The sequence below is a fragment of the Nerophis lumbriciformis genome, linkage group LG13, assembly GCF_033978685.3.
Source record: "Nerophis lumbriciformis linkage group LG13, RoL_Nlum_v2.1, whole genome shotgun sequence".
Taxonomy (NCBI): domain Eukaryota; kingdom Metazoa; phylum Chordata; class Actinopteri; order Syngnathiformes; family Syngnathidae; genus Nerophis; species Nerophis lumbriciformis.
In genome coordinates, this window is record NC_084560.2 from 18912625 (window position 1) to 18938329 (window position 25705).

General features: G+C 39.7%; 1 protein-coding gene across 1 annotated transcript in view; it reads right to left on the reverse strand.

The window, feature by feature from the left end:
* LOC133613774 (FERM, ARHGEF and pleckstrin domain-containing protein 1) overlaps positions 1-25705 on the reverse strand; it is a 197137-nt gene that overhangs the window by 64188 nt on the left and 107244 nt on the right. The window contains exons 6-12 of the mRNA XM_061971552.1: positions 23978-24075; positions 23556-23670; positions 10203-10350; positions 6186-6281; positions 5948-6111; positions 5781-5849; positions 5613-5688 (exon numbers count right to left, since the gene is read on the reverse strand). Coding sequence (XP_061827536.1) covers positions 5613-5688; positions 5781-5849; positions 5948-6111; positions 6186-6281; positions 10203-10350; positions 23556-23670; positions 23978-24075 — 766 coding nt within the window. The remainder of the gene's footprint in view (positions 1-5612; positions 5689-5780; positions 5850-5947; positions 6112-6185; positions 6282-10202; positions 10351-23555; positions 23671-23977; positions 24076-25705) is intronic.

The following is a 25705-nucleotide window of genomic DNA, read 5'->3' on the forward strand; positions in this document are numbered from 1 at the left end:
AGTTCGGAGAGGAAGTGAAGTCAAAAAGACCGCTGGAAATATGAAGGTGAGTCATCCAGACATTCCTGTGTTTCTCCTACTACAAACCCCGTTTCCATATGAGTTGGGAAATTGTGTTAGATGTAAAAACAAACGGAATACAATGATTTGCAAATCATTTCAACCCATATTCAGTTGAATATGCTACAAAGACAACATATTTGATGTTCAAACTGATAAACATATATATTTTTTTTGCAAATAATCATTAACTTTAGAATTTGATGGCAGCAACACGTGACCAAGAAGTTAGGAAAGGTGGCAATAAATACTGATAAAGTTGAGGAATGCTCATCAAACACTTATTTGGAACATCCCACAGGTGAACAGGCAAATTGGGAACAGGTGGGTGCCATGATTGGGTATAAAAGTAGATTCCATGAAATGCTCAGTCATTCACAAACAAGGATGGGGCGAGGGTCACCACTTTGTCAACAAATGCGTGAGCAAATTGTTGAACAGTTTAAGAAAAACCTTTCTCAAACAGCTATTGCAAGGAATTTAGGGATTTCACCATCTACGGCCCGTAATATCATCAAAGGGTTCAGAGAATCTGGAGAAATCTCTACACGTAAGCAGCTAAGCCCGTGACCTTCGATCCCTCAGGCTGTACTGCATCAACAAGCGACATCAGTGTGTAAAGGATATCACCACATGGGCTCAGGAACACTTCAGAAACCCACTGTCAGTAACTACAGTTGGTCGCTACATCTGTAAGTTCAAGTTAAAACTCTCCTGTGCAAGGCGAAAACCGTTTATCAACAACACCCAGAAACGCCGTCGGCTTCGCTGGGCCTGAGCTCATCTAAGATGGACTGATACAAAGTGAAAAAGTGTCCTGTGGTCTGACGAGTCCACATTTCAAATTGTTTTTGAAAACTGTGGACGTCGTGTCCTCCGGACCAAAGACGAAAAGAACCATCCGGATTGTTATAGGCGCAAAGTTGAAAAGCCAGCATCTGTGATGGTATGGGGGTGTATTAGTGCCCAAGACATGGGTAACTTACACATCTGTGAAGGCGCCATTAATGCTGAAAGGTACATACAGGTTTTGAAGCAACATATGTTGCCATCCAAGCAACGTTACCATGGACGACTCTGCTTATTTCAGCAAGACAATGCCAAGCCATGTGTTACATCAACGTGGCTTCATAGTAAAAGAGTGCGGGTACTAGACTGGCCTGCCTGTAGTCCAGACCTGTCTCCCATTGAAAATGTGTGGCGCATTATGAAGCCTAAAATACCATAACGGAGACCCCCGGACTGTTGAACAACTTAAGCTGTACATCAAGCAAGAATGGGAAAGAATTCCACCTGAGAAGCTTAAAAAATGTGTCTCCTCAGTTCCCAAATGTTTACTGAGTGTTGTTAAAAGGAAAGGCCATGTCACACAGTGGTGAACATGCCCTTTCCCAACTACTTTGGCAAGTGTTGCAGCCATGAAATTCTAAGTTAATTATTATTTGCAAAAAATAAATAAAGTTAATGAGTTTGAACATCAAATATCTTGTCTTTGTAGTGCATTCAATTGAATATGGGTTGAAAATGATTTGCAAATCATTGTATTCCGTTTATATTTACATCTAACACAATTTCCCAACACATATGGAAACGGGGTTTGTAAGTCAGTGAAGTTAGACAGGATGTGACGCATAGTCCTGTTACTGTGAAGCCAGAAGTGTGTGTTTGGTTTTAGAAGAGGTGTCTTGACATGTTTTGACGACATGAAAGCCTCCGATAAAGAAGTGACTCTAGACTTCCTGCCTACTGTCTTTCCTTTCTGCTGAGCTTTTATCCTATCATACTAAACTAGTTACATGAACAATCTACATTTCATATTATCAATGCACTAAACTAATCTAATCATGAAAAGAAAGCTCAGACCCTCTACATGTAAGCGGGCCTGCACACATTTGCTGGAGTGATGGAAACTCATGGATAAAAATAGTCTTGTCTAGTCAGGAGAACGACTTCCCATGGCTTTGGACCTGGGCTGTCCATAATGTACTCTTTTCCTTGAGCATTTCTGCTCACTATTTTTCCCCCTCTTGTGCCTTAACAGTAACTGAACGCAGAGACATTTTCCCACGCTACGGAATGGACCGAGGGTCAGACAGGACGGGAGCACTTTAATCACACGTCAAAAAATTTTGCAGCATTAAAAAAAATTATAGTCAACTGGAGTTAACTTTGACAGCCCGAGTAAAAACATAAGATCTAAGCGTAAAACATACAGTAACTCAAAGAGGCAAATCCTGAAGGAATTGCGTGTGAATGCTCCAATGCTGAAGATGAAATGCTGATAGAATGTAAAGTAAAGTAAAAGTACCACTGATTGTCACACACACACTAGGTGGGGCAAAATTATTCTCTGCATTTGACCCATCACCCTTGATCACCCCCTGGGAGGTGAGGGGAGCAGTGGGCAGCAGCGGTGGCCGCGCCCGGGAATCATTTTTGGTGATTTAACCCCCAATTCCAACCCTTAATGCTGAGTGCCAAGCAGGGAGATAATGGGTCCCATTTTTATAGTCTTTGGTATGACTCGGCCGGGGTTTGAACTCACAACCTACCAATCTCAGTGCGGACACTCTAACCACAAGGCCACTGAGTGTGTATGAATGTAAGAATAGTTTGAATGTGGGAATGGCTTCAATGTTGAAGAGTTTGAATTTCCGGGAAAACTGGAACTTGGTTTGGAACTTGGGAAAGTGTTAGTTTGAAAAAGGTTGAAAAATGTTGGAATTGTGCAACTTGGAAAAATGTCCTATTAATTTCCAATGGGAAAATTCCTGGAAATTTGGGAATTTTGGGAAAAATGGGATTTAAAAAAAAAAAAAAAAGAGGAGCATTAATGTCCTGAATGAGCTGAATTGGTTGGTGTTGGAATTGTTTAAATCGGTCAAGAAATGTTGAAGTAGTAAAGGGTATTACGGAATTTCGGGAAAATATGGAATTCTTAGGAAAATTGTAAAAAACTTGAATGGTTGGAATGAGTTGAAATGGTTGGTGTTGGAATTTTTCAAATCGGTCGAGAAATGTTGAAATAGTAGCATTGAATTGAGAAATGGTATTTCTTGGAATTTCGGGAAAACCGGGAATTTTTCCAGTTCAAAAAACAACTTTGTTTTTTGTCCTGATTAAAAGGAATGTTTTGACGGTAGAACGGTTGAAATGTGTTGGAAAATGTGGAAGTAGTAGTTGCCAAAAACAGGGTGGAAATAGGGTTTTGGAAAACCAGGAATTCTGGAAAATCCTGGAATTTTTTTTGAACTTGGATAAAGGGTAGTTTCAATTTCCAGAATGGTGAAATGTGTTGAAGGTGGAAATGTTTGAATAGGTTGAAAAATGCGGAAATGGTGGAAGTTTGAAAAATGGCCAATTCATTTTAAATTGGAAAAATGTCCCGGAAAACCTGGAATTCCGGCAAATCTGGGAATTTTTGGAATTTGTCAGGGGAAAAAAAGCCCACGATTCCCAAAGAGGCTGAACAGTTTGAGTTAGTTGAGTTGAGTTTATTTGGAACATGCAAGCATACAACATGATACATCACAATTTCCAGTTTCTCTTTTCAACATGTTGGAAAAGGAGTAGGAAGAAGCAGAGCTTATTCAATCCTACCCCTTTTCTTTTACATAACAGTTGCTAAATCTTTTGTTCACTTCCTGTTCTCAGTATATATATGTACATACATATATACATACATACATACATAAAATATGTACATACATACATACATACATACATACATATATATATATGTACATACATACATACATACATATATATATGTACATACATACATACATACATATATGTACATACATACATATATATATATATATATATATATGTACATACATACATACATAAATATATATATATGTACATACATACATACATATATATATATGTACATACATACATACATATATATATGTACATACATACATATATATATATATGTACATACATACATATATATATATGTACATACATACATATATATATATGTACATACATATATATATATGTACATACATACATATATATATATATGTACATACATACATATATATATATGTACATACATACATACATACATATATATATATGTACATACGTACATACATACATACATACATATATGTACATACATACATACATATATGTACATACATACATACATACATACATATATATATATATGTACATACATACATACATACATACATACATACATACATACATATATATGTACATACATACATACATACATATATATATGTACATACATGCATACATATATATGTACATACATACACACATACATATATATACATATATATATATACATACATACATATATACACATACATATATACACACACATATATATATATATATATATACATACATACATATATACACATACATATATACACACACATATATATATATATATATATATATATATATATATATATATATATATATATATATATATATATATATATATATATATATATATATATATATATATCTCTACATCCTGAAAATATGCAAACAAAACTGTGTTTAGATAATTGATACTTCAAACTTGCATAAATAAATCTTAAGGAATATAACATAACTTGGCTTCTGAGAGCTTTAAAATGTAATGAATAAAATGCTCAAGTTGTTGATAAACCAGCAATTATTTTAATAATTAAATATAGTCATTTTAAATGAATTATTATGATAATTTAAAATTAATTATTTCCAATATGTTTATTTTAATGTATAATTCTATGGCTGGATGAAATAAGGAGTCAGAAAAAATACAAATAAAAATACAATTAATTTTGATGTTTTTAGCAAAATATAGTAAAAATGTATTTAGTTTTTTTTTTTAAATTAATAAATATATTTATTTTTAGGTAAGACAAACATAATAACACAATCTATCTCTTGTCTGGATGATTTAGTTCTTGTCACCCCGTCATAAAAAAAAGGCTGTCCTCACTCAGGTCCACATGCCACAGCCGGAGCTGGAGGCCACGCCCCCTCCAGCTCCGGCTGAAAATAGGGAGATTTTCGGGAGAATATTTGTACCGGGAGGTTTTCGGGGTAGGCGCTGAATTTCGTGAGTCTCCCGGAAAATTCGGGAGGGTTGGCAAGTATGGCACAACTTCAATAGTCTTGATTGCGAAAACAAATCGGATGCGGGCAATAGCGCTCAAAGGAAGGTGTGCAGGTGCTACTGGAGAACACCAACAAAACAGGAAGGGTCACCAAAATAACAGCGCAAGACAGGAACTAAAGCACGACGCACAGGAAACAACAACAAACTCAAAATAAGGCACGACAACCTGGTGGAGTTTCATTTTTTAACCTTTTCTGCTGGTGGTGTGCCTCCGTATTTTTTTTATGAAAAAAAATGTGCCTTGGCTCAAAAAAGGTTGAAAAACGCGGCACAGTGGTTGAAAAACACTGGACTAGCAAAGTACGATTTTCATTGTACGGCAAACTGTCTGTTTAACTGTGCATATGACAATAAACAATCTTTGAATCTTGAACACTGAGGCACTCACTTCTGTTGGCACTTCGTGGGAGCGCGGCGAAGGCAAAGGTGACAGGCGGCTGTTCTGCTGCACTCGACTGTGTTTCCTGTGCAGACAGGATGTGACAGGTTAGTCCAGAACCGCACGCTCGCCCATATCGAATATGTCAAACGTGACTGATTTTTTCTTTCTTTTTACCTTTCAAATGGGAGTTTTTTAAACTCCGACTCCCTCACAAAATCGATGACTTGCTTCTGCGTGCGACCGCTGTCCAGACGAAATAGAAGCACTGTGATTGGGCACGCTTTGCGGTCTCGTTGCAATGTACTGAGAAACAGCATCCAGGTGATGTGAGCATTCTTTACCTGAATCTGAAAGAGGAGCCGCGTGTGAATAACACAGGCTTGGGCTTGGCTTTGGGTTCCTCAAAGAGGCGGAAAAAGGCGTGGTATTCAACACAAATCTTCCAGAAGACTTTACAGCAGTCCCTGCTGGTCATCAAGAACTCCAGGGTGTCTTGATAAGAACTCTGGACAAGACAGGGAAAACACTTCACGTGATTGAGTCTTTCATACACATTTCATTTCAGTACCGGAAACTTACATTTACATCAGGCCTCAGCTTTATTAGGAAACGTTTCCTCTTAAAGCTCAGTTTACGCACTTTAGACCAGTTGAAGGAGTTTATCTTCGTGTGTCCCTGTGGAGATTGGAAACAAACAAAGGGGACCTGTGATGAATTGGATCTTTTCTGACTTATAAATGTAGGATAAACAACAATACCGAAGCATCAAATCATAAGGTTTTAAGTAGAGATGTCCGATAATATCGGCAATCCGATAAATGCTTTAAAAATGTAATATCGGAAATGATCGGTATCGGTTTCAAAAAGTACAATTTATGACTTTTTAAAACTCCGCTGTACGGAGTGGTAGACGGACGTAGGGAGAAGTACAGAGCGCCAATAAACCTTTAAAGGCACTGCCTTTGCGTGCCGGCCCAATCACATAATATCTACGGCTTTTCCCACACACAAGTGAATGCAAGGCAAAATTGGTCAACAGCCATACAGGTCACACTGAGAGTGGCCGTATAAACAACTTTAACACTGTTACAAATATGCGCCACGCTGTGAACCCACACCAAACAAGAATGACAAACACATTTCGGGAGAACATCCGCACCGTAACACAACACAAACACAACAGAACAAATACCCAGAACCCCTTGCAGCACGAACTCTTCCGGGACGCTACAATATACACCCCCCGGTACCCCCCTCCCCTCCACCTCAACCCGACCCACTTCAACCTCCTCATGCTCTCCCTGAGAGAGCATGAGGAGGTTGAAGTGAATGTCCAAAATTCCAAGCTGCTGTTTTGAGGCTTGTTAAAAAAAAATAATGCACTTTGTGACTTCAATAATAAATATGGCAGTGCCATGTTTTATGTATTTTTTTCATAACTTGAGTTAATTTATTTTGGAAAACCTTGTTACATTGTTTAATGCATCCAGCGGGGCATCACAACAACATTAGGCATAATAATGTGTTAATTCCATGACTGTGTATATCGGTGTCGGTTGATATCGGAATCGGTAATTAAGAGTTGGACAATATCGGAATATCAGCAAAAAAGCCATTATCGGACATCTCTAGTTTTAAGCATTTTGGCGTGAGATTGCGCGCAGTTTTGGATGCCTCTGTTCGCAGGGTTTTGCAACCTGGCTTAGCATTGTGACATCATAGCGAGGGGTTTATACTTATTTAGACCAGAGGTCTTCAAAGTCTTCCAGGCCAAGGACTCCTAAAATGAGGGAGAGACGCAGCACAGACCCCCCCTGTTTGGAAGAACAGTGGAAAATTCCTATAAACACACTCCGCAACCTTGTGGACAGCCTTCCCACAAGAGTAGAAGCTGTAATAGCCGATATTATCGGCCGATAAATGCGTTAAAATGTAATATCGGAAATTATCGGTATCGTTTATTTTTTTTTATCGGTATCTTTTTTTCTTTTTTTTTTTAATTAAATCAACATAAAAAACACAAGATACACTTACAATTAGTGCACCAACCCAAAAAACCTACTTACCCCAATTACACTCATTCACTCAAAAGGGTTGTTTCTTTCTGTAATTAATATTCTGGTTCCTACATTATATATCAATATATATCAATACAGTCTGCAAGGGATACAGTCCGTAAGCACACATGATTGTGCGTGCTGCTGGTCCACTAATAGTACTAACCTTTAACAGTTAATTTGACAAATTTTCATTAATTACTAATTTCTATGTAACTGTTTTTATATTGTTTTACTTTCTTTTTTTATTCAAGAAAATGTTTTTAATTTATTTATCTTATTTTATAAATTTTAAAAAAAAGTACCTTATCTTCATCATACCTGGTTGTCCAAATTAGGCATAATAATGTGTTAATTCCACGACTGTATATATCTATTGATATCGGTATCGGTAATTAAAAAGTTGGACAATATCGGAATATCGGAAATCGGCAAAAAGCCATTATCGGACATCGCTAGTTTAGATTGAACTGGTCTTAACAGTAATGTAATGTACATGTAAATGTAATGTAGTAACAGTTAATGTGTGATACTAAGATATTCAAACTTTACAGTAAAACGCTTAACATCTTAAATACTAACAATAATATAGAAATATAATTATTTATTCATGTTTTTATTTTAAACCAAGGTACAGTGAGTAGGGTGACCTCGTCACCGCCATTTCTATGCTACACTGGAATGTTTTGGATCAATTTTGTTGTGTATTTAAAGGCAAAAATGCATGGAGATATAAACAATATTTACATATATCCTGGGGGTCACAGACCCCTGTTAAAGGCCTTTGATTTAGACATTACGTAAAGCTCTCAGCCACAGGGAGGAGCTCTTCTCCCTCTGCTGCAGTGAGGAAACAAAAAAAAGATAATGACACCTACACTATATTGCTAAAAGTATTTGGCCACCTGCCTTGACTCACATATGAACTTGAGGTGCCATCCCATTCCTAACCCATAGGGTCAATATGACATTGGTCCACCTTTTGCAGCTAATACAGCTCCTACTCTTCTGGGAAGGCTGTCCACAAGGTTGCGGAGTGTGTTTATAGGAATTTTCCACCGTTCTTCCAAACAGCGCATTGGTGAGGTCACACACTGATTGGGGAAGGCCTGGCTCTCAGTCTCCCTTCTAATTCATCCCAAAGGTGTTCTATCAGGTTCAGGTCAGGACTCTGTGCAGGCCAGTCAAGTTCATCCACACCAGACTCTGTCATCCATGTCTTTATGGACCTTGCTTTGTGCACAATCATGTTGGAATAGGAAGGTGCCCGCTCCAAACTGTTCCCACAAGGTTGAGAGCATGGAATTGTCAAAAATGCTTTGGTATCCTAGAGCATTCAAAGTTCCTTTCACTGGAACAAAGGGGCTAAGCCCAACTCCTGAAAAACCACCTCACACCATAATTCCTCCTCCACCAAATTTCACACTCGGCACAATGCAGGCCAAAATGTACAGTTCTCCTGGCAACCTCCAAACCCAGGCTAGTCCATCAGATTGCCAGATGGAAAAGCGTGATTCATCACTCCAGAGAAGGCGTTGCCACTGCTTTAGAGTCCAGTGGCGACGTGCTTTACAACACTGCATCCCACGCTTTGCATTGGACTTGGTGATGTATGCCTTAGATGCAGCTGCTCGGCCATGGAAACCCATTCCATGAAGCTCCCTACATACTGTACGTGGGCTAATTAGAAGGTGACATGAAGTTAGGAGCTATGTAGCAACTGACTGTGCAGAAAAACTTTGCACTATGCGCTTCAGCATCCGCTGACCTCTCTTGTCAGTTTACGTGGCCTACCACTTGGTGGCTGAGTTGCTGTTGTTCCCAAATTCTTCCATTTTTTTTAGAATAAAGCCGACAGTTGACTTTGGAATATTTAGTAGCGAGGAAATTTCACGACTGGATTTGTTGCACAGGTGGCATCCTATGACAGTTCCACGCTGGAAATCACTGCGAGCGGCCCATTCTTTCACAAATGTTTGTAGAAACAGTCTCCATGCCTAAGTGCTTGTTTTTATACACCAAGTGATTAGGACACCTGATTCTCATCATTTGGATGGGTGGCCAAGTACTTTTGGCAATATAGTGTATGTGCGACACGCAGTGACAGCATCGAATGGCAAGTGTGCAGGTGTACCTTATGTTGTGACCGAGTGAATCTATATAATGTTTATGTTATGACCATGTCTGAAAAAAATAAATAGCGGCAAAGATTTCAAGATTTATATTTAAACTGTGTACATTTTAAAATGATTATTTATAGCACTTTTGGAGAGGGTGGCGTGTGTTTTCATTTGCAATCTGGGAATTCCTCCATAATTGAACATCTTGCAGACAGACTCAAAAAACGGCGGTTAAAAATGACCGTAGAGAACATTTACACAAAACTTACCCCTAATTATATCCAGTACATGGACATTGGATCATCAGTGAGGGTTTTAAAATTAGATTAAAAATCATCATAGGCCCCTAAGGTCAGACGTGAGTTTTTTCCAAAATGTTAGCCGAGGAACAAAAGTGATAAAAATGTATTGCCACTTACCTGAAAGACCAGGACGCCTGTGTGAGCCACAGCGAGGCTCAGACGGGAACCTTCGCGGTCTTTGGCTGGGTGGAGACGAATCCCATACATCTCCAGTCGGCGTGCCACCTCTAACAACTGAAAGTCGGATTCTGCAGGCGTTTGACCTCTAACAAGACAAAATGCCAATAGGGATAAAGAAAAGGGCTGTCACAGGAACAAGACCACATTGAAGGACTGAAAGTCCAATTTGTTATCAAAGCAAACGTGCAAGACTTGACCTTGTTTTGAGAGGCGTCATTTATAGACTTAAATTAAAATAACCAAAAACGTCTCCAAAGGTGGACCTTCTACACACCTGATCAAAACAATGTGTAGTCGGTTACAAATTAAAGGCCTACTGAAACCCACTACTACCGACCACGCAGTCTGATAGTTTACATATCAATGATGAAATCTTAACATTGCAACACATTTAGCTTACTAAACTGCAATTTTAAATTTCGCGCAAAATATCCTGCTGAAAACGTCTTGGTATGATGACGTCTGCGCGTGACGTCACGGATTGTAGAGGACATTTTGGGACAGCATGGTGGCCAGCTATTAAGTCATCTGTTTTCATCGCTAAATTCCACAGTATTCTGGACATCTGTGTTGGTGAATCTTTTGCAATTTGTTCAATGAACAATGGAGACAGCAAAGAAGAAAGCTGTAGGTGGGAAGCGGTGTATTGCGGGCGGCTGCAGCAACACAAACACAGCCGGTGTTTCATTGTTTACATTCCCGAAAGATGACAGTCAAGCTTTACCATTGGCCTGTGGAGAACTGGGACAACAGAAACTCTTACCAGGAGGACTTTGAGTTGGATACGCAGATGCGGTACCGTGAGTACGCATGCAGCTGCGGCTTCCAAACATTTGATCGCTTGCCCGTACGTGCGTGCCGCTATGTGCATGTCACGTACGTAACTTTGGGGACTTTGGGGAAATATATGTGCTGTATGAACTTTGGGGAGGTGAACGGTACTTTGGGCTGGGGGATTGAGTGTGTTGTGCAGGTGTTTGAGTTGTATTGGCGGGTTATATGGACGGGAGGGGGGAGGTGTTTGTTATGCGAGATTAATTTGTGGCATATTAAATATAAGCCTGGTTGTGTTGTGGCTAATAGAGTATATATATGTCTTGTGTTTATTTACTGTTTTAGTCATTCCCAGCTGAATATCAGGTCCCACCCGCCTCTCACAGCATCTTCCCTATCTGAATCGCTCCCACTGCCCTCTAGTCCTTCACTCTCACTTTCCTCATCCACAAATCTTTCATCCTCGCTCAAATTAATGGGGAAATCGTCGCTTTCTTGGTCCGAATGGCTCTCGCTGCTGGTGGCCATGATTGTAAACAATGTGCGGATGTGAGGAGCTCCACAACTTGTGACGTCACGCGCATATCGTCTGCTACTTCCGGTACAGGTAAGGCTTTTTTTTTATCAGCGACCAAAAGTTGCGAACTTTATCGTCGATGTTCTCTATTAAATCCTTTCAGCAAAAATACGGCAATATCGCGAAATGATCAAGTATGACACATAGAATGGACCTGCTATCCCCGTTTAAATAAGAAAATAGCATTTCAGTAGGCCTTTAAGTATTTCTGGTTTATAAGACGCTACACTTTTTCTGCGCTTCGAACCTTGTCCTTTATACATTACAAGGCAGAACTGTTCAGATAGGGCACGGATGTTGCCATGTGTCCTAATCCTTTAATCTACCGGTATGTATTGACCTTGTAGGTAATACACTGAACAACTTTAGTTTTTGCTCCCATTTTTCCTGAGTTGAACTCAAAGATCTAAAACTTTTACAATGGATATTCACAAAAGACCTATTACTCTCAATTATTGTTCCCAAATCTGTCTAAAGCTGTGTTAGTGAGCACTTCTTCTTTGCCAAGATAATCCATGGGTGAACGGCACAACAATGGGCCTCAGGATCTTGTCACGGTATCTCTGTGCATTCAAAATGCCATCAATAAAATGCACTTGCCTTCATTGTCCGTAACATACGCCTGCCCATACCATAATCCCATCCCACTCCATTCACAATCTTGAACTCAGCAAACCGCTCTCCCACACACGCTGTTTGCCAACTGCCCTGAACAATGAAAACCAGGATTAATCCGTGAAGAAAACCATAGAATATGAGCATTTGCCCACTTAATTTGCTTACGACGACAAACCGCAGTAAGGTTGAGACCCCGATGAGAACGACGAGCATGCAGATGAGTTTCCCTGGGACGGTTTCTCACAGTTTGTGCAGAAATTATTTGGTTATGCAAACCAATTGTTGCAGCAGCTGTCCGGGTGGCTGGTCTCAGACGACCATGGAGGTGCACCTGCTGGCTGTTGAGGTCCTGTGCTGGTGTGGATGTACTGCCAAATTCTCTGAAACGCCTCTGGCGACGGCTTATGGTAGAGAAAGGAACATTCAATTCACGGGCAACAGCTCTGGTTGGCATTCCTGCAGTCAGCATGCCAACTGCATGCTCCCTCAAAACTTGTGACATCTGTGGCTTTGTGCTGTGTGATAAAACTGCACATTTCAGAGTGGCTATTTATTGTGGGCATCCTAAGGCACACCTGTGCAATAACCATGCTGTTTAATCGGCATCTTGATATGCCACACCTGTGAGGTGGGCTGCATTATATTGGCAAAAAAGAAATGCTCACTAACACAGATTTAGACAGATTTGGACAGATTTGTGAACAATATTTGAGAGGAATAGGTCTTTTGTGTATATTGTAAAAGTTTTAGATCTTTGAGTTCAACTCATGAAACATGGGAGTAAAAACAAAAGTGTTGCGTTTATATTTTAGTTCAGTGTATCTAGGCCAGTGGTTCTTAACCTAGGTTTGATTGAACCTTAGGGGTTCGGTGAGTCGGTCCCAGGGGTTCGGCGAAGGTCAAGACACACCCGACTCATCGTGTAAATAAAAACTTCTCCCTATGGGCGTATTATGGATACCCCCAAACAATGTTCCCTTTAATTTTCCATGTGATTTGCAGGTGTGTAAATGTTAGAATAATTATGTACAAGTTATCACACAACTCTTATGCTTAAAGGCCGTTGCTATAGTTATTATCAATTGTGCTGAAGTTGTACTTTTCTATCTGTACAAAGGCACAATTGTAATCTTGCTTTGGGAGTTGTCTCGTATCAGCAGTTTGTTTCCAGACCCTGCCTGCTGACAGTGAAGGACGGACATGGAGTACCTCAACGCAGACAAAAACAGAGACAGGGCGAGATCACAAGTGTCAGCACATTTCCATTCTGAATAATCACCTATTGTGTCTACTGGGGCTGCTTGCATTACCCTTCCCTTCAGAAGCAGCCTCAGTGATGTTAACTAGGGACCTCCCGAATTAATAGAGGAGCCCGTGGGACTGTACCTTAGAGCGTAGGGTCAAAGTGTAACTGAGTGTACAGCCCAATACGTCTCTCCTCATGAATACAATTCAACTGTCTCTGCTTGATTCCTTCTTCTTGTCTTGTGTAATAGATAGTTCGGTGTTTGAACCTGACAGTAATGTGTTGTGAGTTCATGCACTGTGTTGGTTTTGTTCTTGGAACAAGGTCATGTTCATGCACGGTTCATTTTGTGCACCAGTAAAAAAAAACATAACTTTGTCTTGAATTTAAAAAAATATATATATTATAATATTCGGTATTCGGTACCTCCAACAAGGTTAAGAACCACTGATCTAGGCAAACACCAGACTTTAATGCAAATGTCTAAAGGGGTGCGAGAAGATGTGTAAAGCGGAACTACACTTTTTTTGGAATTTTGACTATCGTTCACAATCATTATGAAAAACATGAAGACGGTTGGATATTTTTGTTTATGCATTCCAATGTGTGCATAAAAGTAAATAAAAGTGCGCTTACAGTGCAGCCAATGGGAGCTGCTCCATTATGCCCATAAAATCCAATAAAAATCATTCAAAAAGCACAAACAATACTTCATTATAATTTTGTGATTTGAATATTAACCAATTATTAGTAATATTGTTATTATAAGCGCTAATGCAGATAAACTATTTATAGCCATGATCACTTCGGTGTTCATAAAAAAATAGATCAGAAATCCATCCATCCATTTTCTAACGCTTGTCCCTTTTTGGGGTCGCTGGAGCCTATCTCAGCTGCATTTGGGCGGAAGGCGGTGTACACCCTGGACAAGTCGCCACCTCATCACAGGGCCAGATCAGAAATCATAGATCAGAAATAATGCATCTCACATGCACTGAAGAAGTCTGAGTAGGTATTCCAACAAGTTGGTACACTTTGACAGCCATTTAGAACCCGAAACTGGTGAGAACGACACAAAAAGACACTTGTCCCCCCCCGCCAATGCCGTTTCATTGTGAGGATTAAGAGTCATTCTTCACCTACTCAGTGGCCTAGTCGTTAGAGTGTCCGCCCTGAGATCGGTAGGTTGTGAGTTCAAACCCCGGCCGAGTCATACCAAAGACTATAAAAAATGGGACCCATTACCTCCCTGCTTGGCACTCAGCATCAAGGGTTGGAATTGGGGGTTAAATCACCAAAAATGACTCCCGGGCGCGGCACCGCTGCTGCCCACTGCTCCCCTCACCTCCCAGGGGGTGATCAAGGGGATGGGTCAAATGCAGGGGACAAATTTCACCACACCTAGTGTGTGTGTGACAATCATTGGTACTTTAACATTAACTTTAAATGGGAATATATGAACATCCTAGCAGTTGGCATCTTAATGACAGAAGACCTTGCACAGTAAGTGATGTTTTATTATGTTTGTTGGCTCTCATGAAGTCTGCAGTGAGTAATAATCTGTTATGAAGAAGGGAAAAAAAACTAACGTTGTGATGCATTTTTGAAATGAATGCGTAAATATGAAATGTTATTATAAATGTGCCCGTTACTACATTACATATATACTTAATCATATAAAATCTCAATGGAGATGTTTGAATGTTTAAGGCCTTTATATTACGCTGCTACCAAAGGCTCCATTGTAAGCGAACTTTTGATCGCATTTATTTAATATTTAGAATGCAAAAAAATAACATCCACCGTCGTATCTTTCACAATGATTGTGAATGATAGGCAAACATTTTATAATAGTGCAGTTCCCCTTTAAAGTGTCAAGCATGGAAACTGTAACTGTCTGTTTTTATTTACATTTTTATCAGCTAATCATGTAATTGATTGCAAGAAGCAGCATAACATACTGTATGTTGTTGCTGTGGTGACCTCAATCCTCTACCAGCCAATGTGTTAGTAATAGTGTTGTTTCAGTTCTTGCGTCAGCAATGTTAAAGTGCTTGTAAATAATGTTGAACCAATTAATTGAATCTCAGCACAGTATCCGCCACTGATAAGTGTATTAATCACATCTGAACGGATGCGGGTCCCTCGCGTTTATCTACTGTTGGACAGCAGTCGGGAAACAAGCATTAAGCAACTTTTCTCAGTTCTTATCAGCAAACCAGCCTTTCTGCTGCCTGCATTCGGTGATTAATGAGGGACTTATCTCAACGTGGCAGCGCTGCCACAAGAACCGCAGCTTTGAGTTATCAACTAGAAAGGCCTCGGGGGTAAGCAGGTAAAAGAAAGTAGTACAATAGAGGAGAAGCCATTCACCCGCTGCGACTCCATCAGTTTAAGGAGTCACTTTTGGCTTGCATTTAAACTTGAGTTGGAAAAAAAAGTACTTCACACACTCACACACAAAGTCAGGCCCGAAAATGTATAATTGAACAGACAACAGCTGTGACTTATTTGGTACAATAACACAGCCTTTCAGAAAAACCTAAATCTATGTGTGGTCTGGAGCTATAAAACCCTTTCACAAAGACTTAATATACATCCAAGAAGTGAACATGGCACTTGTACACCTCAGCTAAGAATATATCAAATGGCTAAAGGCTAGTACCGTATTTTTCAGACCATAGGGCGCACCGGAATAAAAGGCGCACTTTCGATGAGCGGGTCTAGTCAGGTCTATTTTCATACAAAAGGCGCAACAGATTATAAGACGCAGTAAAGGGGTCATATTATGATTTTTTTCTAAATGTTAAACAATATCTTGTGGTCTACATAACATGTAATGGTGGTTCTTTGGTCAAAACATACTTGCCAACCTTGAGACCTCCGATTTCGGGAGGTGGGGGAGAGGGCGTGGTCGGGGGGGGCGTGGTTGGGGGTGTGGTTAAGAGGGGAGGAGTCAAGTATTTCATATATATATATATATATATATATATATATATATATATATATATATATATATAACATTGCTGTTTACGGCAGATTAACTGCTTTATGGTAGACGAAAACGTGACTGCTTTTGTTGTGTGTTATTGCCGCGCTGGGAGGACGTTAATGAAACTGCCTAACAATAAACCCACATAAGAAACCAAGAACTCGCCCTCGATCATTCTACACTTTTAACGTGATTGGGCAGGCACGGTGTTTATATTGTGGGAAAGCGGACGTGAAAACAGGCTGTCGACACGTCACTCAGGTCCGCCTGGATTTCGGGAGATTTTCGGGAGAAAATTTGTCCCAGGAGGTTTTCGGGAGAGGCGCTGAATTTCGGGAGTCTCCCGGAAAATCGGGGAGGGTTGGCAAGTATGGGTCAAAATGTTGCATAGATGATGTTTTACAGACCATTTTCAAGTCGCTTTCTGACAGTCTCTTCAGGATGCGCCGTTTTGTGGGCGGTCTTATTTACGTGGCTCACCTTACGCAGAGTCTTCTCCCCATCATCTTTGTTGTAAGCGGTGTAGCGTGCAAGGACGGGAGTGGAAGAAGTGTCAAAAGATGGCGCTAACCGTTTTAATGACATTCAGACTTTACTTCAATAAACAACGGAGCAGCATCTTCTCATCTGTGGCTCAATAATGCAACATCAACGCCGGAAATGTGTCCCGTGAAAAAACGACTGACCGGAACCATCGAATAACTAAAGTTCCTTGGGTGAATAATGTAAACTCACTACACCGGTATGTTTTAGCCCTTTCATGGCGAGTTTACTGACAGATATAAGTAAGAACTTTACACTACTTCATACTAGAAATGGCAACAATGGAAAATGAATGCCACATAAGAAGGTAGAGAAAAAGAAGAAGCTTATGACTGCGGTGTCGGCACGGACTACAACGCACATTTTCAGGACTTATGCAGATCCCAAATACACATCAGCAGGTACCAGAAGGTAAGAAAACTTGGTGTTGCATAATATTGCGAAACAAAACGGCAGGTAATGTCAGCTAATAGTTGCCATTTTGCGGTCCTTATACACGCATTATAATAATACTCGTATGTTTAATGCGCCGACAATCCATCAAGCGGTGCGGCTTCATAGCTTACCGAAGTCGTACTAAAAACATTTTGACAGATTTTTGAGCGCCGTGTGTAATATTCTATATTCTCAATGGAACATTTTAAAGTTTTGGTGTTGTTTACTGGCGTCGTCTTGCAGTTTACACATATCTCTTATGTATGACTGCCATCTACTGGTCACACTTATCATTACACCATGTAACAAATAAAATAGCTTCGAGGTCGGTAAGCACAACCAGAATTATGCCGTACATTAGGCGCACCGGGTTATAAGGCGCACTGTCGATTTGTGAGAAAATAAAAGGATTTTAAGTGCGCCTTAGAGTCGACAAATACAGTATTTGGATTTAGTTATGGCTTCCATAACATTAAAGGGGCTCTATTATGCAAAACCAACTTTTCTTACCTATTGGTACCTGCTGTTGTGTATTTGGGATCCCCATACATCCCGAAAATTTGAAATCAAACCAAGGAGGCATGCTAGAGATATTTATAAAACGACATCTTGCCTTCTTTCATACTCAGGGATGTAAACACTCTTTGAGGGGAAAAAAGAGGAAAATTGAGGGAAAAAAAAGACAAACATTTCTACACAATATTTTACCATAAGATTTATTTTGTCTTTTTTAAAACCTACATGTCCATGTAATGTACAACAGAATTTTTAGGTTTTTTTAGTAGATAATTTACCCACATTGAAAATGTAATGTCAAATTCTTTAACATGCTTGCAAAAAACTCATAAAACGTTTGATCATCTGCAGCTGAGGGGAGCGTTCAACAAATTTTGTTCAGATTTTTACTGATATTTCATTTTAAAAAACCCGGGAGTGATATTTTGTCGCAAAAATAAAAAATTTTAAATCCAGATTTCTGCATTTTCAAGGAAATTTTACATGCCTGCATGTCAATGACGTTTTTTTCCATCGGATTATCCATATATAGAAGAGATTTACCCAAAGTGCTTTGCGCGAGTCCACCACTGTAGTCTGACACTGCAGTCAATAAGCGATCCTCTTGTTGTGGGGCAGACTGGCTCGTACAAGGACATGCATCCTTTGTTGTTGCCATTTCTCATACAAATTAGCCTATAGTTCGAACTAAATCGGTCAGTAGACTCCCTATGGAAGCGCTGAACTACAACAAAGATGGTGGGGAGAAAACGCTGTCGAAGTGGAGCCACATAAATTCATTCATTCATTCATTCATTCATTTTTATTTATCTCCTTCATTGATGTGCATTTTTGATCGATAGAGAATTATACCTCAATTATTCAATTATACATTTACACACCAATGTCACACCGCGGTGAGGGATGTCTTGTCTTGTTTTTTTCTGTCTTGTGATTTGCATGTTTTAGTTTGAAAAGTAACTCTCCTCTCGTTTCAGGTCACTTGCCCTTCCTTTTGTGTCATCAATCAGTCTGACGTCATCCCTGTTCCCTGATTGTTTCCACCTGTTCCCTATTACCCTCATGTGTCTTATAAGCCCACTCCTCCCTTTGTTCTGTGCCAAATTGTCTCGTTTATTCGTGCTCTCTAGCACCCATGCCCATGTCCATGCCTTGCCTCGTCTCGTGCTTATGTTCCTTGATCCTGAATCCCTTCGTTGCTATTTTGAGTTTTCCTTTCTTCCTCCTCAGCAGAGTGATTTTTTTGTTATTTAGTTTATTCAGCCGAAGTGGTGAGTTTTCAGTTATTTTTCATTCTTTCCTCAAATTTTTGAGTGACAATTTTTGTTAAACCTTATTAGATTAGATAGTGTAGAATTTTTCATAGCTGTCGTTTCTTCTGTCTCTGTTGGAGCGTTTTTTGTTAATACATTTTATAGCATATACGGCATACTTGCCAACCCTCCCGGATTTTCCGGGAGACTCCCAAAATTCAGCGCCTCTCCCGAAAACCTACCGGGACAAATTTTCTCCCGAAAATCTCCCGAAATTCAGGCGGACCTGAGTGACGTGTCGACAGCCTGTTTTCACGTTCGCTTTCCCACAATATAAACATTGTGCCTGCCCAATCACATTATAACTGTAGAATGATCGAGGGCGAGTTCTTGGTTTCTTATGTGGGTTTATTGTTAGGCAGTTTCATTAACGTCCTCCCAGCGCGGTATCAACACACAACAACAGCAGTCACGTTTTCGTCTACCGTAAAGCAAGTCCCATCTTAAAACTCATTTGTATACTCTAGCCTTTAAATAGCCCCCCTGTTAGACCAGTTGATCTGCCGTTTCTTTTCTTTTCTCCTCTGCTCCCCTTTTCCTTGAGGGGGGGGGGGGGGGGGGGCACAGGTCCGGTGGCCATGGATGAAGTGCTGGCTGTCCAGAGTCGGGACCCGGGGTGGACCGCTCGCCTGTGCATCGGCTGGGAACATCTCTGCGCTGCTGACCCGTCTCCGCTCGGGATGGTGTCCTGCTGGCCCCACTATGGACTGGACTCTTACTATTATGTTGGATCCACTATGGACTGGACTCTCACAATATTATGTCAGACCCACTCGACATCCATTGCTTTCGGTCTCCCCTAGAGGGGTGGGGGGTTACCCACATATGCGGTCCTCTCCAAGGTTTCTCATAGTCATTCACATCGACGTCCCACTGGGGTGAGTTTTTCCTTGCCCGTATGTGGGCTTTGTACCGAGGATGTCGTTGTGGCTTGTGCAGCCCTTTGAAACACTTGTGATTTAGGGCTATATAAATAAAGATTGATTGATGATTGATTGATTGATTCGTCTGCCGTAAACAGCAATGTTGTGACACTCTTAAACAGGACAATACTGCCATCTACTGTACATGCATATGTGACAAAAACATCTACGGCTTTTAGAGAGTGCAGTGCACAACTGCGCACACAACAAGGAGACAAAGCAGAATGCATCATCAGAGAGGGTGTTCAGCATGGTTAGAAAAATAATGACAGAGAATAGAACAAGGATGGACAATTCAACCCTTAACTCAACAATGAGTAGATGAGTGTTATGTGTGTGTATATGTGGAAATAAATGAACACTGAAATTCAAGTATTTCTCTTATATATATATATATATATATATATATATGAAATACTTGACTTGGTGAATTCTAGCTGTAAATATACTCCTCCCCTCTAAACCAAGCCCCTAACCCTAACCCCCAAAACCACGCCCCCCACCCCTCCCCCCACCCCCACCTCCCGAAATCGGAGGTCTCAAGGTTGGCAAGTATGATATACGGCGCCAATTATAGTTCGTCTTTGCTTTTGTGTTTTCCTCCGTTCAGTGATTTTCGGTTGTTCCTATTTTTTTTAACCTTTTTCGCCGATTAGTTTTTTGGTTAATATAGATATTGTAATTCCTTGAGTTTGGAGGTGAAAGGAAGCTGTCAAAATAAAAGCCTGTCTAAGTTCCCTACTCTGCATCTGAGTCCTATCCTTTTTACCAAGCTTGACAACCAATGCCTGAGAAGGAGCAGGATGAAGAAAAATCTTATATTTTCCTGCCCCCTTCAACATAATACGTTGTCTTACTTAATGGATATCATATAAACCAGCAATTACATCCAAATATAATGAAAACAAACACAAAAACACAACAAGTGCAAAACTTCATGAAGTACAAACCGAACAAAAAAAAAAAAAAGAAGTAATATACACCTCACGGGATGATACAAAACCAGGCAAAAAATAAGTAAATGTAAACACTTATGGCTGTCCATATGATCTTATTAAAGAAGATCATGGTTTAATGTACTAATGATGTTAAATATGCGGTGATTCAATTCAAAAAAAGAAGTTTTTTTGCTTGCAAAAAACATTTTGCAGTTTTTGCTTCCATGTACTTTTTACACAGACACTCACAACTAGGGATGATGTTTGAAAATAAATTATCGAGTTCGAGCCTATTATCGAATCCTCTTATCGAACTGATTCCTTATCGATTCTCCTCTCGAGTCTAGATATATTGTTGTATATGGAAAAAAACAATATTTGGTTTAACAAATCACTTCGCTACTATAGTATTACCATATCAGAGTTATTGTGCAGAAATGTGGGGAAATAACTACAAATGTGCGCTACATTCGTTAACCGTGTTACAAAAAAGATCAATTAGACTGATACATAATGTTGGATATAGAGAACATACAAACACTTTATTTATTAAGTCAAAAATATAAAAGTTCGATGATTTGGTAAAATTGCAAACAGCTAAAATGATGTGGAATTAAATAATGGAATGGATTAAGTAAAGAAGTGAAACATTGTACTGATATGATCCAGTTTAAGAGGTTGTTCAAATGAATAGTGCTTACAAAGTACAAAGAAGAATTATGAGAAATACTTTCAACCTTATTGAAAATAAGATATTCTTCATCTCAGTATGTTAATAATGACTGAATTAATTAATTACATATTACAAAACTGTTGTATATACTAATTCACAGATATTTTATTATAAAAAGGTCAGTAAATGATGTATATATTTGCATGAAGTGGGAAAGGGGTAGGATTAAATAAGCTTTACTTCTTCCTACTCCTGTAAAGTGAAATGATATGAAACTGATGTATTATGCTGTGGTTGGGTCATGTTTTGTTTAGTTATGTTCTGTTAGTTTTGGACTTCCTTAGTTGTTTTGTGCACTTTGGGGGCTTGTTTTAGTCACCATGGTTACTTATGATTTTCACCTGCCTTGTACGCGCACCTGTTGCTCATCAGAGACTCTATTTAAGCCTGCCTTTTCCGGCATACTTGCCAACCCTCCCGAATTTTCCGGGAGACTCCCGAAATTCAGCGCCTCTCCCGAAAACCTCCCGAAATTCAGGCGGACTCATGCTTTCCCACAATATAAACAGCGTACCTGCCCAATCACGTTATAACTGTAGAATGATGGAGGGCGAGTTCTTGGTTTCTTATGTGGGTTTATTGTTAGGCAGTTTCATTAACGTCCTCCCGGCGCGGCAACAACACACAACAACAGCAGTCACGTTTTCGTCTACCGTAAAGCAGTTTGTCTGCCGTAAACAGCAATGTTGTGACACTCTTAAACGGGACAATACTGCCATCTAGTGCATTTAATGAAAGCACTTTTGTGCGTGCCACAGAGCAATGCATCATCAGAGAGGGTGTTCAGCATGGTTAGAAAAATAGTGACAGAGAATAGAACAAGGATGGACAATTCAACCCTTAACTCAACAATGAGTAGATGAGTGTTATGTGTGTGTATATCTGTAAAAAAAAATGAACACTGAAATTAAAGTATCTCTTGTATATATATATATATATATAAAATTCTAGCTGTAAATATCCTCCTCCCCTCTTAACCACGCCCCCTGTCCACGCCCCGCCCCCAACCACGCCCCCCACCTCCCGAAATCGGCGGTCTCAAGGTTGGCAAGTATGTTTTCCGGTCACTCGTCGTGGCTTCATTGTTTGCATTTGCGACAGTTACGTTGGCATTCTGGTTTTCGAGCTCATGATTCCTGTGCTAAAGTTACCTTAGCTTCTAGTATTCCTTTGCTAAGTAAGTTTTTGCTTTAGCTTCTCGTGCGATCGGCACGCTTTCCTTTTGTTTCGTTCCTGTCTGTTGTAATGTGTATGATTTATGAGAAATAAATCATCTCCTACATGCACGCTTTCGTTCGGAGCCGTCAGTTTTGCGTCCCGACGTCATTTCTTGTGATGTCGCACGGGGCATTTCTTGTCGGGACGGGATTCGAATAAAGAACCAACTCTTTTTCTTTACTATAGTGGTCTCGATAACGGGTACCGGTTCTCAAAAAGGGATTCGAGTCCGAGGACTTGGTTCTTTTCTTATCGAACAACCGGGAAAACCGGTTTCGAGCATCATCCCTACTCACAACGCCCATCCTGAAGCGATGGTCAGAAAGCGGCATGAAAACGATCTGTAAATGATAATCTATGCAACATTTTACGAAACAACTACCTTTATATCTTATGTAGACCACAAGGAAGTGTTTGTAAAAAATCACAACACTTCAAAAACAAAAATAGAGGAGCATGCTTACATATTCATGGAGTGGAACTCCATGATTTTGTCGATCAAGGGCATCTGATCAGGAATGTAGTTATTGTTGAGGAGGTGTGACCGGCACTGACTCTCCTCAAAGTCCCCGATCTCAGCTGATAAGGAAGAGAAAAAACAGAATTGAGGCAGTGGAAATAACATCCTACTGTAAGGAAAGGAAAATACAGACGTTTTTGGTTTGAGCCATTTGTAGAGAAAGTGTCAAGCTTTAGCAGAGAAATGTTTGAGGAAAACAACGTGACAGTTTGCCACTCAGTCATGCTACTGACAGACCATAGAGAATGGCACCCACAGTAAGAAGGAGACGATCAATCGACAGTGGTGAGCTATGTGACATTAATTGATGCACACTAGTGTCCAGTCTGCTGTATTCTTAGTCTCCAGGCTGAAGAAGAAACTCACACTGCATAATGTGGGAGACCATCAGGGCGGCACTGGTGTCGTTGCAGGTCAGACGTCCGCTGGAAAGATCCTGTTTGATTTGGAGGGCAAACAGGTACCTGGATGCAAACACAGGAGCTTTCCTTATTGATGGTTAAAGATTATTCTTACATTGAGATGAGCGACGTGATGTGCACCGAGAATCCTGCTTGACCCACAACACTTGTTTAGGTAGGTGTGGAACAGGTGAACCCATGACTTCAATCGTAAGCTACCAATAGATCTCAGAGGGATCGATCTTCTCTTTGACGTCACATATGTCACTTGATTGACATACATGACAACCGAATGTCTCGTGAGATGATCGCTGGCTGCTGCGAACTCAGTATAAAGAAAAAAACGACAGGCAGGAACGCGAGTAACACTTTATTTGAATACAGACTCTCTTTCCCCACACACCTGCCGCCAAAGGTGTGAAGACTGACCGCACAGTTCCAGTTTTCACAATAAAAGTGCTGCTCTATCCTGGCTAAGTTAACAAAATAAGGGTTTCAGAAAAATACCGTACATAAGCTAGTGATATATATACACAGTATATATATATATATATATATATATATATATATATATATATATATATATATATATACACACATATATATATATACACATATATATATACACATATATATGTGTGTATATATATGCATATATATATATATATATATATACACATACATATATACACATATAAACATATATATACATATACATATATATATATATATATATATATATATATATATATATATATATATATATATATACATATATAAATATATATATACATACATACATACGTACGTATGTATATATACTGTATATATATATATACACACACACATACGTACGTACGTCCGTATATATATATATATATATATATATATATATATATATATATATATATATATATATATATATATATATATATATATATATATATATATATATATATATATATATATGTCTTAATAAGGTTATCCAAAAAATAGTGCTCGATACCGTAGTAGAGCGCAATATATGTATGTGTGGGAAAAAAATCACAAGACTATTTCATCTCTACAGGCCTGTTTCATGAGGGGGGGTTTCCCTCAATCATCAGGAGATTTTAATGGGAGCATTCGCATACCATGGTTTATATAGGGCACAGAGTGGGTGGGTACAGGCTGGCGTAGGGGCGTGGTGATTGGCTCATGTGTTACCTAGGAGGTGTTTCCGTCTGTGGCGGCATGCTGTTACAATTTCGCTGCGCTTGTTGAGGGATGACAGGTCTGGACCGTAAATAATAAACAGTTTCTCTTTCAAGCATAGGTTGCATCTTTTATTACCACTATTGTAAGGTGTGCTGGATGCAAGAATTTGCCATGTTATTGAATATTCAACATTATTGTCTTTGAGGTCCCAAATGTGTTTGCTGAGTTCTGTGGTATTCCGCAGGTTTTGGTTCCTGAAAGAAGCCTTGTGATTGTTCCATCTGGTTTTGAATTCTCCCTCGGTTAATCCTACATATGTGTCGGATGTGTTAATGTCCTTGCGTGTTACCTTAGATTGGTAGACAACTGATGTTTGTAAGCACCCCCCGTTGAGAGGGAAATCAGGTTTCTTTCGACAGTTACAGCCTTTGTTGGTTTTGGAGTCGCTCTGTCCGGGGGCCGACGGCTCATTTGCAATTGTTTTGTGTTTTCTGTG